The sequence below is a fragment of the Danio rerio genome, chromosome 5 (assembly GCF_049306965.1).
Source record: "Danio rerio strain Tuebingen ecotype United States chromosome 5, GRCz12tu, whole genome shotgun sequence".
NCBI classification, from domain to species: domain Eukaryota; kingdom Metazoa; phylum Chordata; class Actinopteri; order Cypriniformes; family Danionidae; genus Danio; species Danio rerio.
Genome location: NC_133180.1, coordinates 59467873 through 59483223, shown reverse-complemented (window position 1 = coordinate 59483223; position 15351 = coordinate 59467873). Strand labels below are relative to the sequence as shown.

The window sequence follows — 15351 nt, the reverse complement described above, 5'->3', positions numbered from 1 at the left end:
GGCAGTGCTGTCGCCTCACAGCAAGATGGTCACTGGTTCGAGCCTTGACTGGGTCAGTTGGTGTTTATGTGTGAAGTTTGCATGTTTTGCCCACATTTGCGTGGGTTTTTTCCAGTTTCCCCCACAGTCCAAAGACATGCGGTACAGGTGAACTGGGTTGGCTAAATTGTCCGTAGTTTATGTGTGTCGATGAGTGTGTATAGATGTTTCCCAAAGATGGGTTGCAGCTGGAAGGGCATCCACTGCGTAAAAAAAAATGCTGGATAAGTTGGCAGTTCATTCCGCTGTGGCGACCCCAGATTAATAGGACTAAGCCGAAAAGAAAATGAATGAATGAATAACATATGAATGAATAATAACAATAAACTGGGCAATTCCAATAGGGCCAGCATGCCAACAGTGCTCAGTCCCTAATAATAATAATAATAATAATAATAATAATAATAATAATAATAATAATGATGATGATTATAAAAGGAGCAATTCCTATAGGGCTTATGCACCACTTGAGATCAGTCCCTAAATAATAAATAGAACAATCCCAACAATAAGCTTACCTGGGTTTATGCACATGCAGACTTCTAAATCAAATCACCCAATTAAAAGAAAAAGATAGAAAAAAAAAAGAACAGCAAAAACCCCAAACAAAACTCAAACTGCCTAATGTGTAACAAGAAACTTACTGCAATAATTTCTTTAATAATTCATAATATTTGTTTAGGTCTAAGATCCTACATATTACTAAAGACTTAGGATTTCATTTGTTCACTCTTTTGAAATATCTTTCCCCACTTTCTTTACCTTGTGCAAATGATCTTGTTATTATGCTTATAGTATTTCCACTAAATTCCACCCCGTAAATGTAATAAATCCTTTATATTAGGATTGAATTAGCTGTTTCGTTTAAGCTGTTAAGTAAAAGACAAAACATTTTCATACAAACCACTCATTATTCATGTTCCTGACAAAAATGTATTCATCATTTATTTGTTATTGTAATGACTTTATTGCAAAATGCTCTTTACTTAGAATTTTCACAGACACTAATAATTGATTCTATTATTTTGACTGTTTATTTAAAGCTGCTTTAATATAGTCTGTATTGTATAAATGGATAAGCAAAGTTGACTTGACTAAAAATAAGCAGATTATGTTGTATGTCTCATTAGGTTTTATGGCTCCAGAACTGCTACAAAAGAAAGAGTACGACTACACTGTAGACTACTTCACGCTTGGGGTCACACTGTATGAGATGGTTGCTGCCAAGGGACCGTTCAGGTGTCGTGGAGAGCAGGTTTGTACATTAAGGCAAATACTTTAGCTTTCTGTTAAGGACCCTTCACACTGATAGAGATGTGTATTGACAAAGGTAAATCATTTTAAATAAGAGGAATTTAAGGCAAACTTACTCATCTTACCTCTGCTTGTTTGCTGTATCAAAGGTGGACAACAATGAAGTGACTCGCCGCATTCTGAATGACCCTGTCTCATACCCCCCAACTTTCAGTCAGGAGCTTAAAGACCTCTGTGAAGGACTCATGGAGAAAGATCCAGAGAAGAGACTTGGCTTTAAAAACAATGAGTGTGCTGAGCTGAAGAATCAGTCTTTCTTCAAAGAACTCAACTGGGGGAGATTAGAAGCTGGTATGGCCCATCAGCTATAAAGTCAGAGAAGAATATGCATTACAAACCACTTAGGAAAAAGTACCATATTTTTTTAAGACTTGACATTATTCTTTATAGTGCTTTAAATGTTAAAATGCATAAAAGTTCAAATATCAAAAATTACTATTGTGTTTAAAGTACCATCTAATACCATTACTGTACCACTGCTCTCTTTCTTAAACATTAAAGTGTTAATTGACCCAAAATTGTAAAATTACTCACCGTCGTGTCATTCCAAATCCCTGGGACGTTCAAACATTCAAAAACATGACATTTAACTTGAAATCTGAGAGCTCCCTCATCCTCTATAGAGAGCAGTGTTTCAGTCCAGAAAGGTAGCAAAAACAGCCTTAAAGCAGATGTCACATTATGTTTTTAGTACCTTTCTGGACTTGAACGAATGTCTCAGGGGTTCAGAACGACATGAGGGTGAGTTATTCATTATATAATTTTAAACACTTGAATTCAAACAATTTTAACAGTTTGAACAAATTATTGGTATCTTTAAAAATATATTCTTCTTATTTTTCACATAGGTATGCTTCCTCCACCTTTTGTCCCTGATCCTAAAATGGTATATGCCAAGGACATTGATGATGTGGGTGCATTCAGCACTGTGAAAGGTGTAGTGATTGACAACAAAGACGACGAATTCTACACTGAGTTTGCAACTGGGAATGTACCAATTCCATGGCAGGAGGAGATGATTGAGACAGGTGTGTTCGGAGAACTTAACATTTGGGGACAAAATGGAAAACTCCCGAATGATCTAGATCCCAACTTTGTAGAAGCAAAAGGAGGGGGATGTGTGCTACTGTAGAAGAAAGGAGCAAAATGCAGAACATACAAGAAACTGATGTGTGCGCTGGAAATAATTAATGATGGACAACAAAGCAATGAAGTACATATTTATGTAAAGTATGTATAATAGAGAACAATTATCTAACTCAGAAGGTCTCCATATGTATGTTTTGGAACACTTGTTTGAGCTTCTTAAATCTATTACTGAGCAGTAAGCAAATCAAACAGGTCTTCTGACATTCTGTAAAAATATATATTTTTATATAGTATGTAAGGCAACATTACGGATTCTGTATTACATGTTTATATATTAAAAGTTACATGAGATAAAGTTTGGTCATGGAGGATGTTAGCTATATAAACAGGAATTAAACCAAGTACATTTAAAAGGAACTGAAAAAGTAACACATCAGCTTAGATGCCATAGAGGAAGTGAGATCCTTGTTTACTTGTGTAGTTCAAATATATATTTCAAGATGTTTAAAAGAGGTCATCTGTTTACTGTTTGTAAACACATAGCATTTTTGGAGTTTATGATACATTTGGTTGTTAGAACTCTCCTTACAATCTTGCCAATAACAATAAAATATTTTTATGTAGGAAAATAGAATCTTCTCTTTTTGGTCTTTATGGTCAGTCCGGGATCAGTTGCTTTACTAAAATGTTGAACTGGGACTTTTCAGTTGTTAAAAGCTGAAGCAAATACTTTTTATGGGTACTTTACGTAAGCAAAAAAAGTAGGAACTAGCTTTACAAATCTTAATAATTCTAAACTATATACTATTTAATATAAAAATAAATCCATGATTCTGTAGAATAGAATAAAATCTATGCCTTGCATCTAGTAATTCACTATATGTAACGAACAACAGTCCATTTGGCATGGTGACCTACTTCCGTCTTAGCTATGAGAAAGACCAGAGGACAAAATCTGAAAAGAGAAGTAACCACTATAAGTGACATTTATTAACAGCATTCAGAACAGGTTTGGTCACAGCATAGAATTTCACACAGTTTGGCAACCCTGAATGCACAGTGAAAGGTAAATTAACTTATTTTTGTCTTTTGTGTTTTCATTCTGTTGCAATAGTTGTTGCAGTAGGCATTTTAAAATGAGTGTATATGTGTGTTTCTGCATGTATAAATCTTTTTTAGAGCATCAATGATGGATAAGTCAATTCATAAAATATCCAATGGAAAACCTACAATTCCACAAAAACCCATCCTTCCACCAAAACCAAACCTGAAAACTTTACACAAGACAAGCCAATTGGCTTCTTCTAGCAGAGTGGCTCAGGTTTTGCATAACTTTGAACCAGGAATGGACAATCAAATGGCATTAAACTGCACAAGGAAAGACAGAAGATATTCCAAAGATATAAGCCAAGATGAAAAGCATTTGGGAGTTGAAGCTAGATTGCAATGTCCTACCTCAACAGATGACAAGGCATTGGATATACCCTCAGTTACAAAAAGTGAACATAAAGAATTAGAGGTAAAACTGAAGGCAGATGAAATAAATCATCAACTGGCAGTGGATGCAGGTCGTTCAGGTAAAGTAAAATTTCGAAAATTCTGTATCAAACATGATTATGCTTTTAGTATAACCCAAAATTATTCAACGTAACTGAAATGCTGATGCTGCTATTGTGAGCTGTTATTCATTTATAATACATTTTGTACGTTTAGATTATTCATAATTTATTTATTTAAGATTCAAATTGTTGAAATAGGTATTAAAGTATTTTGAAAAATATTAAACCAAAATAAATAGTTAATGATGAACATTTGTATTTTAAATAGCATTTTTAATTATTATTAATAATAATAAAAAACAGGAAAAATTCAGCTTAATTTGATAACAAGATAAATATGTTTGCACTGCTTTACTGGCGGACAGGAGCATATAATCTTTCAATTGCAAGATACATTTGATTTAAATTTAACCAATTATTCCCAAATATCACAAATTTACTGTCCCCTTTCATTATCAGTTATTATTTTGGTTAACTTGATCATATTCTTAGTATAATGTGTATAGTTCTTAGTTCTGTTTATTATCTTTTATTATTACTATTTTACTTGCATAAACATAAGAGTAGAAAATGTAGAAAAAATAAAAGTGCAGTTTTTATCTGGACCTGTGACATTAATTATAGAATAGTGATTAATAAAGCACCCCACTATTCTTTTCTTTAGCTCCTGATGGCAGTGAAGTGAATAACTCTGTAAGTGGCAACTCAGACATTTGTCAAGACTCAACAGCACCACCTACCATGTCAGAAGAGAAACACTGCCATTGTGTTTGCCACCTTCAAAGGCCTGGTATGAAACTGGTCTGGGTACCTCTACAGGAAGAGAATAATTATCTGGATACAGTGAATGAAAAGTGTAATAGACATCAAAACAGTGGAAGACAGAGAACTAAACTTCAAAAAAAGGAAGGTGTTTTACACCTAACCAGTAATGAAGTTGGAAAGCTGGAGAATAGAACCACTCACCATTCAAAACCCATTCAAGAATTACCACCATGCATAAATTGCCAAAGCTTTTTATATCACCACAGCCCTCACAAATTAGCATTAAAGAGATTTGCATATGCTGAGGAGCCTATTCAAAACCACTCAAAACCCCCTCTACCTCCAAGGACTTATCAGTCCTCCAAGTATCAAAATATCAAACAATATGCACAGCACACTGATGCCAATATATACTTAGATCTTTTGCCATCAAAAGACAATATACTTACCACACCACCTGTCCCCCCTCGACCTCTTCCTCGGCCTCCTCTACACCCCACAAGCAAACAAAAAACAGAAAAACGGTCCTCACAGCCATCATTGGCCTGTGTGATCTCTCTTAGGGGAGGCTATCCACCAATTAGAAACATCAGCCCCTGCAAGTCTAGAAGATTGCCGGATTCAACAGGTGAGCACAGAAAAATTCGCAAACATTGCTTTTCACTCAAGCGCAGCACAGAAATCCAGTTCATTCAAAAGTTTGTACATGAATTTGATATTTAACACTTATTTTTTGCTAAGCATAACATGCCAAGCCAACACCAATGTCTATCTGAGAACATGTGAAAATAATACCTCCCAAAATCAGAGGAATTTTTGTTTTAATATGTTATTCTGAGTAAATCAGACATTTGTCTAGTTTTCTGAAAAGTTCATATTTGCTTTCTAGCTGAGAGTTATGAAAATGCAGAAGGTTGGGAGTCCATAGACAAAGAAAAGTAAGTATACAACATCAATACGTTGTTTTTAAAAACTCAAGTGATTATACTTGAGTGATTCAGTAGTTTTTGGAGTAGTTAATTTTTTTAAACAATTTATTGAAGTATATTTTTTTTCCTGTAGTTGAATGTATTTATTTTTTGCTTCTACAGCATTCTAAATGCTGTATTGATACTTGCTATTTTGTTAATGCGCCATTGTTAGGGATGGTTCCAAACGGGAAGTGACACAGAAATTGAACAACTACCCGTTACTAAAATATGTTCAAAGTGTAATTTATTGTCATATATCTTTGGTCTTATGACTCCCCGTCCCAAATATGTTCTTGTTTTATTATACTTACCTTTATCTACTTCAACTAGATCTAGTACTATGTTAAGAGTTTAAATAAATGCCAGATTGTTTTTCACTGCCAGAGACGAGCAAAAATCAATACACCATTTCTCCAATACACTGTGACTAAAATTGTCAGCACCTCTAAAAATTCTTATGCCATTACTCGTATAGAATAGTTTAATATATTTTCACAATTTATATCACACAAGGGTGAGTACAAACACAAAAGTCCAGTAATGTATTTATATTTTACAGGAGTTTTTGTGAGAAACACAGAGACCAACTTCCATCATTTTTTTTTTTTTTTTTTTTTTTTACAAAGAGTAGATTAGGGTTAGTTTCAGCAGCCAAATTAGGATTAGTAATGGATCTGCCATAAAGAGTTTCCATTTATGAGTTTTGGGGTCAGAAAACCTCAAACAAACAAAGACACAAAAGAAAGAAAGAAAGAAATTAAAAAAGAAAGAAAGAAAGAATGAAAGAAAGAAAATTTAAATCCACCACAATATTTAATCCCATTGTCATACTATATCTTCAAACAATATTGATATATGGTAAGACAAAAAGAAAGAAAAAGAAAGCAGGCAAGATGGCTTTATTGACTAAATGAAGTTTATTGCATGTGTCCACAGTTAAGGGTACTGCTGAATCTGTAATGTTTTCTTTATTTATAGCTGAGGTTTGAATTTTAAAGTGCATCATGATTAAAATTATTAGTTCTCAAAAAAAAAAAAAGTAAATTATACAATTATATGAATTGTCCTGGTTTTTGAATCTTTAGCCATTTATGTTGATGTTGATTCGAAACCTTTTCATATATGAGGTGCTGGAACCAGGAAAACTTGAACCTGCACTTCCCTTTAAACTAGCAGAATGCGTGGGGTGGAATTAATTGTGACTTAAGATGAGTCATCACTGATCACTGTGAGATGGTTCGGTTTGAGAAGCTGGTCATGAGGAATAAACGGCTAAAATTCATTTTTACAACAGTACCGGAATATAGCCAAGCTAACCCTGTGCTGTGTTTGTTTCTGTTATTTTTCTGATTAAAACAATAACTTAACCTGCAATGTCGGATTCGCCATCCGTTTGTTATTAATAGTCTTTGCCAATCCTTCCTTAAATGTATTGGACTTTGTCAGTACATTGTTCATATGAACAACGAAAATTTACAAACAACAAAATATAACCTTTTATAATGCATAATAGGGACTCTAAATAAGCAAAGCATAGGAGGTTCTATCATGCTATCATATCATTCTATTTAATCATCTTTACAGCAAATTCTAAAGGTCTTGCAATGGGCCATGGCTGGAACTTTCATAATGACAATGAACAAATATCATTAAAATCTACACAAAAATGCATCGCTGTGTCACAAAAGTATGGTTCAGTGATGGTCATCCCAGTATCCTAAGCTATAGAAAATAAGTAGGTGAAATGAAGAGGAATGAGCACCAAAATTGACTGAGAAACCATAAGATCTGAGATTCTGTAAGAAAAAATGTGAACTCTTCTCAGTAGTCTTCCAACTTCAGGTATTATAGGAGAAGATATAGAGCTGATTTCTGTGCAAATGAAAGTTAAAAAAATGATTGAATAAAATTATGTCATGGTTTTGACCAATATGTACAGTATTGGAGAAATAACATTGACTTTAATTTAAATTTATTTTGTTTCTATGTTAGGCAGCATTTTTTGTGATTTTTTTTAAATGAAAGATGAGCAATACAGAATTATTTTCACATCTTTCTTTGCGTGTATTTACCATATGTACTATATCACACAACTGCAAATTAGGTTTTACTTTCTTAACTGTTCTAACGTCCTAACTGTTTATGTTCACCTGAAACATAACTAACTGTATTTATTGTAGAATGGTTGAAAAGAACAAAATAAGGGATTGAATGCTTATTGCATCATGTATCTGTGCCAGAGCAAGATATGCCCAAATGCAGAACCACAGTGCTACATGTATATGTACAGCAGTTTCAGGACAGAAGCTTCGGTCCATCAGACTTAAACCTAAAGTCTGAGTGGATCATCTAACTTGCCACAATACTAGCCTTAATGTCACAATAAGACTAAAGGTGCCATAACAGATACAATTTCATCCAATCACTAACCCTAAACTTCTTATAATCTCCAGTAAAACATCCAGTCTAAGATGCTTGGTGCTGCTCTCCTGAAACTGCCATGATGTGCATGTGACAATTATTGATAATACTTTCAGTTTCTTTGTGTTTATTATGTCAAATAGAGGTCCTAGCAAGAGTATACTCAAGCTCTTTTGGCGACAACAATGACAAATAGAGATATTTAGCTTCTAAAATTGTCGATAAAAAAAAAATGAGTATTGAAGTTAGCTAACATAAGCTAGAAAGCTGTCACTCCTCCTCTAACAAGAAAATTCCCATGTTTTAGAGCAGCAAAGGTATTTGCTATATTCTTCCATTTTATAACATAAAGCAAATTACCCATTACAGGGTTTTCAACAAATGTAGGGTATCATGTCCTTGCTTTTTTCCAGATATGATTCAACATCTCAACTTACATTTAGCCAGAACTATATTTTGTTGTCTTAATAAGCTTAGTTATCCAAGTTACAATATACAATATACAAAAAAAGTCCAGGAAAATAAAAATTACAAAATACTCAAAAGTAATTTAATACATATTTTCAATATACTATTTTATATTTATAATATACATGTACTGCCCATCTTTTCTTACTGCTGTCTAAAAAGTTTGATTAAAATTAAAATAGTTTTTTTTTTATCAAAATATTTAAAAAATTTTTTAAACTTTTTTGGTCTTAAAAAATAAAAACTGACCTTGTGACCTATTGCGTTAGAAGACATACTTGTCACACGTCACTTGCAGAAAGTGTGTGTGTGTGTTTTTTTTTTTCTTTACTAAGAAAGAAAGTGCAATAGATCGCAGGGGAAACTCCGAACAGTATTGTTAAAGTAGCAAACACCCAGACCATTACAATCTGTTCAATCTAAGAATGTGTTGCCTGGTGTAGTAATTGTGGCTTTCATACAGGCTATCTGACAATACAGGAAGCCCACGGAGGATTTCCAGTGACTGGGAGCCAAACAGTGACTATGGTGAGATTCTTTCAGTGATGAGTGGTGACTTTTTCATCTAAGCAAGCAAAATTATATATGTAATTTTATTACAATCAAAACAATACTCTGATTAAGAGTCTACCATGTAAACAGCTATTTTTGATTACTATAATCCAAATCATAATCAAACTAAACAGAAATCAAATTAAGATGTGGGGTATGCCTATTTTAGTTGCATTATTGAAGTGCAGTACAGACACCTTAATCAAACTATTACTTGCCTTTAGGATTTTGGTCATTTTGTGACAGGATAGTCTATACAGACGACAATATTTTTTTAAGTAGGACCACAGACGTTTTTTTTTCCCATATGATGCACGGTTTCAAATTCCATTAAAACAACACTCTTCCAGCAGTTCATACTTGCATACAATAATTGTCACAGGGCATGAATAAAGTGTTCCTGAATGAAGGTGAAAGTGCCAAACTGCAGTTAAAGGGCCATGAAACCCAAAACTGTCGGTTCAAGTCTACCTCCGAATTAAAAAAAAAGCATCATAATGGGCGTGGAGCGCTGCGAGCAGAGGCAGGAGTGAGCATGGCCAGCAGAGCAGGGGAGAAGGGGAGCAAATAATTGTTGTCAATTGGCTCACAAAATGCGACACAAACCGTGAGAAGAGCCATTTATAGTTTACAAAGTTAAAATGCAAAGAAATAAACAGTAATTTTTTTCCCTGCTACATTTGTTATTCGTAATTTCATATACACACAACCACAATTTATTTATTATAAAGATAATCGTGTTTAAATAAACACTAAAAATTAGGACTTCTCCCTCAATCCCCGAGTCTGAATGCAGACTCAGTGCAGTAAGTCTCTTGCCCTGCCTATTTCAACCATTAGCCCTGCTGGTAATCTGGAGGATTTAGGCAAACACAGCAGCACAGCGATGTGTCTAAATGTGGACGACCTCAACTGATAAAAGACAAAGTCTGCCATTCTCCAATTCTCATTCTGCTCTCCCGACAAAAATGCATGCTGTATACATATAGCTTTGTTGGATCGGCCCTCACAGGATTGCAGGGAAAAACATGCAACAAACCCAGTGGATCATGGAAACAACACATACGACCCTTAATGAATGGCTAAATGTGTGCTGTGGTTCCGTGGATGTGGTCTCACCCAATCATCAACATAATGTCTCACAGCTGGGCACTGGCAGATCTGTCTTGCCTTTGGAAAGCACGTGCAGTCATGAATAATTAAGAAGCAGGTTCTTCTCATGGGATAAGAAAACTCCGCTATGAATAATATTGAGAAATGCTGGTTACTAACATAACTGTGGTTCTATGACTTAGTGGAAGAGGCAGAGGCAGTGCTAAAAGCACTAGTGGAAAACCCCTCATGCTCACGCTTGACCAAGAATCGAATAATAAGTTGTTACCTCGTGACTTGTGACGTGCCCTGAGCTATAATAACCCTTTAGAACGCCACTTCTATCTCTTAGATCATTCTCGCAATATCGAGTGACCAGAGACTCTAGCGGTCTTCTACTAAGGGCCTACTCACACTATGCCATCCGTACCGTGCCCAGGCCCGTTTCCCGGATCGTTTGGGAAGTGTGAGTGCGCTGAATCGGGCTCAAGCACGGTTCACTTGGCCGGCCCTGGCCCGGTTGGAAGAGGTGTGCCTGAGCGCGGTTCACTTGGGCTTTGGCACGAAACGCTTGTGTGTGAGTGCAAAACGCGCCAAAGCCCGAAACTGAAAGCGAGATCTGACTTTTAAGGGTCTGTTTCATTGGATTTATTAATAATACTTACTGTTTAGTGATCGCAAACTGCCGTAGTTCATTAAAGACGCAAACCCCTCACTGCACGACAGCTGCGCGCCTTCGGCAGACCTCCTCATTCCTGCAGCACGAGAGCTTTATGATTGTTTATGAGCGCCAAAAGTGGCGGATCTGTTCGGCGAAATATCTGACTGCGTGTCACCGCATCCCTAAGGACTGTTTGGTGAAATATTTGACTCTGCATGTCACTGCATAACAAACGACTGAAACGATATAACTAGAGAAATCTCCACTGTGCTGCTGAGTGAGAGCGTATGGCAAGTAGTCACAATTGTAATTAGAGATATCTCTAAATTAATTTTGACTAGTCAAAAATCCAATTCAAGATATCTACAACTGTAAATCGACTATTAGTAAAATAATTAAAGATATCTTCAAATATATTTGTAAATATCTCTAAATTTGACGAATTAAAGATATCTTCAAATGTATTATGACTAGTAAAAACTCAGTTAGAGATATCTCTAATTACAATTGTTACTAGTAAAAATTTATTTGAGATATCTCTAATTATAATTGTGACTAGTCAAAACTCATTTAGAGATAACTGCAAATATTTTTAAATGGACGTGAATGAAGGAATATGACTAGTCATATTATTTGCAGATATCTCCAATCTGATTTTGTACTAGTACAATTGTAATTGCAGATATCTCTAATTGTCATTCTGACTAGTCGAATTATAATTATGACTAGTCAAAATATAATTAGAGATATCTCTAAATATATTAATGGAGTCAGAACAAAGATTTAAATGCTAAAAAGGCTTGCCATAGAGAGCGCTTCTCACAGAACAGCGCAGCAGCGATGACGTAAGCGTGCCGGGGCCCGATATGGTGTGAGTGAGGGCCGTCGGGGAGACGGGAGGGGGGACAATCGTGCTTTGGCCCTGTTCAAGGCAACTGTACCCAATGTGAGTACGGCCTAAGTCACTGTTAGTAACCAGTGTTCTATTTCCTATCGCTCCAGAGGCAGTGCTGAAAGCACTAGTGGAAGAGGAATACCAACAAAGTCACTAGGAATCCTTTTCTGAAGCTTCCAGGCAGGCAGTCGACACTGTAGTACACACAGCTGGCAAAAGAGTCATGTTCAGTAGTTAAAACTGTGAAAACATATACGCTGAATCCCAGTTTGCTGCCCCACAAATTTCAGAAAGTAACACCCCTTTGAATGAGTGAAGAAGAGCCAAACTCTGAACGGTGAGCTGACAAAACTGCAATGTACACCTTAAGTGTTGATGCAGAACGTCCAAGCTCAAAAAGGTGTTGCAATATGTTTAAAATGCTTCCTACTGAACACTGTAAAGGATCAATATTATGGCTGGAACACAAGTCACAAAAAACCTTCCACTTACACAAATACAACCTGTTAGTGGATGCAGCACACGCATTCAAAACAGTGTCCCTCAGGAAAGGCCTGGTGGCCCCAGAGACCCACATACCCACAGTTTTAGTCGATCTGGATGCTGGTGCTAAACTCTTCTTTCCAACTGACATAGTAGATCTGGTCTGCTCGGCAGACGACAGGGTGGTCCTATTAACACAGAGAAAAGAGGCCAATGCAGAGCCACCAACAGCAGATGGTGTTTGCCGGCAAATTGTTTTCCAAATTAGTGGCAATGGGGGAGAGGCATACAAGATCACGTCCAGCCAGTTGTGAGCTAACGCATCCAAGCCCAGAGATACTGGTTCGTCCATCAGAGAAAACCAATGAGGACACAGAGACGTTTGGCTGTTTGCAAACACATCTACTGCAGCAGTTCCGTACATTCTCTATATCATTTGCATGACATCCGGGTAAAGACGGAGCCATGGACCAGGGAATCTGCAGCATGATTGAGTCGTCCTGGCAGGCAGGGGCTCTGCTGGCCCGTACGAGGCCAGTGACAACATTTTGTGGGTGTCGTGAAAAGTGAAGAGCATGCTGGTTCTGGTGGGCCCCTAATATTATCTCTGGGGGGCCCCAAAACGGCGTGAGCCCTTAGAGCCATCCTAACTTCCCCCACCCAGCGGGACCCCTGCTGGCAGGTATGATGCCCGTATGGAAAGCAGATTGGTCTGTGCCCAAAGAAGTAGATGGTGAGCTCCTCGAAGTGCATTCTTTGACCTTGTGCCTCCCTGGTTGTTGATATAAAAAACAGCCACTTTGTTGTCCATTCGTATCGAGACATGTTTTCCCCTGAGAACACTCTGAAAATGCAAAAGTGTAAGGAACACCGCTGTTAGTTCCAAAACATTTATGTGTGCTGTGCGCAGAGTCCCTCTCCAGATGCCATTCTCTCTTCTCTTGCACCAGGGATGCAAAAACTGAAAGCGACCTGCCTGATTTTTCAGATACAGTCTCACTACCAGAGTGCTGTGATGGCTGTGCATGCAGATTATTAGCAGCGTTCAACGCGACGTCTGGGAAGCTTTCAAAAAATTAGTCAGAGGAAGCCATTGACATCACATCTAATTCCTGTCCTGTATGTGCGGGTGTCAATTGTAACTTAGACTGAACATCCTCTTGTAACAACAGTGGCTCATCTGTTTTAGGCCGAATTTTTGCAGCATAATAGAGCATTCCGGACATGAATCAGTCAGTTTATTAAAGATGATTCACACCCAGACACATTGGACATTGATGATGTCCGGCCATAATAGTCATAACATTAGGGCATGTAGTACACTGCAGTGAATCCATCTCAGTAGCTTACCCTGAAGGCGATGAATTTGCCTCCCTTAGTCTGTTAGTTCATGCTACGTTTAAAGCTCATACACACTCTCAGCCGAGGCAACCAGGGCGTAAAAGTCTATTTCTCCAGAGGTGTTCAAAACTGCCAGCATCCAGCAGATTCAAACCACTTGCATGATGCAACCAGTATCTCGCCATCGTTGTGCGCCGTGAGATGGCTGGAATCTATGTGATATAATATAGACAAAACAGCTTGGAATATACCCTGAAGCCCTCTTCAGCAGCTAGATGCACAGAATATCATCAAGTTCAACTCAAAACAAGTAAAATTGAGAAAGAGATAGAAGTGATGTGTTAAAGGGTTATTATAGCTCAGGGCACGTCACAAGGTAACAACTTGCTATTTGATTCTCTGTCAAGCGCGAGCATGAAGGGTTTTCCACTGGTGTTTTCAGCACTGCCTCTGGCGGTCTGGAGTGATAGGACATAGAACTGATGTCATGACTCAACTTGCAGTTTTGCGTTATGTCACCGATTTTGATCCCGCCCCAAAAATCATTTTAAACCTGGAAGATGAAATTAGCTGACAAAAGCTCAAAATTATCCAGTTCTCCCCACAATTAGATGTAATTCCTTTAGGAGTGACTCTATCTTAGGAAGGTTAGTTCACTCAAGCAGAACTGACATTTGTTCAGTGTAAGACCAGCTGACTCTAGTCTCAAAAAGACTTTCTGAAGATCTATTAGGTGCTGCTTAAAGGTGCACAGCACCGTAGATTAACCCAGCAAGAACATTAGTCATCACTCTTTGAAAAGTTGCTAGGACATTACTAAGCCCAAAAGGGTGAACTTTGAAATAAAAAAGGCCACTGTGAGATACAAAATGCTGCCTTGATGGTCTTGACTGCTTTTACATCGACACCCGCCAATACCCTTGAGAAAAATCAATGATTCATCTAATCTGGGGAGTGAATATGAACCTTTAAGCGTAAATTGATTCAGGCCCCATGAGTTGACACAAAACCTGTCGTAGCCACATGGCTACTATCAACATATGTGCTCTCTCAGGGTTCAATTATGCTCTCATCTAGCATCATCTTAATCTGTTCCTCAATGATCTGTTTTTTTGCTGGTGACATTCTGTAAGGTGGGAGATGGTCAGGTTTTGCATCCCCTGTATTGATTTCGTGCTCCACCAAAGTATTGTAGCCCGTGACAATCAAACAAGCCAACAAAGTCTTTGATAAGATCCATTAATTTCCTTTTTGTTCTGTTTCTAGACAAGCCATCTTAATCCTTGCATTCAAAGCAGATTGGCTGACATTTAAGAACATTAAGCTCCAAATCTTATATGCGTCCAACCACTCACTAAAAACCCACTGAGGAGTAGGTTCACCCTGAGTCCTCGATGGGAAATGAATTCACAGTTCAAATTTAGGCCAAGTCCAGAGCAAAATATTTTTAATTCAAAAGCGGCTTCTGTTCAATCCTCACAAATGGATGCAAAAACTACACAGAGGTCATAGCATGTCCAGTCAAAGTTCACAAACAGCAAAAAGTGTTGACTGTCAAAACGTACCACCGTCAAAGCTGCAATGTGAACCTCATGACGATCATCTCTGTGTACATAGAAATCCACAGAAAAGTGTGAAGACAAAAGTCAGCTGTGTCGCCGGGTTTCCTCCACTGGAAATCGGGCAGTGCAACCACACACT

General features: G+C 37.3%; 2 protein-coding genes across 2 annotated transcripts in view; both read left to right on the top strand.

The window, feature by feature from the left end:
• grk1b (G protein-coupled receptor kinase 1 b) overlaps positions 1-3067 on the top strand; it is a 35780-nt gene extending 32713 nt beyond the window's left edge. The window contains 3 exon segments of the mRNA NM_001017711.2: positions 1170-1294; positions 1443-1644; positions 2202-3067. Of these exon segments, the coding sequence (NP_001017711.2) occupies positions 1170-1294; positions 1443-1644; positions 2202-2485 (611 nt within the window). The 3' untranslated portion in view covers positions 2486-3067.
• A 317-nt stretch (positions 3068-3384) lies between these two features.
• Positions 3385-15351, top strand: part of arhgef15a (Rho guanine nucleotide exchange factor (GEF) 15) — a 45529-nt gene continuing 33562 nt past the window's right edge. The window contains exons 1-5 of the mRNA XM_017356341.4: positions 3385-3508; positions 3622-4019; positions 4666-5394; positions 5656-5704; positions 9090-9154. Of these exons, the coding sequence (XP_017211830.1) occupies positions 3495-3508; positions 3622-4019; positions 4666-5394; positions 5656-5704; positions 9090-9154 (1255 nt within the window). The 5' untranslated portion in view covers positions 3385-3494. The remainder of the gene's footprint in view (positions 3509-3621; positions 4020-4665; positions 5395-5655; positions 5705-9089; positions 9155-15351) is intronic.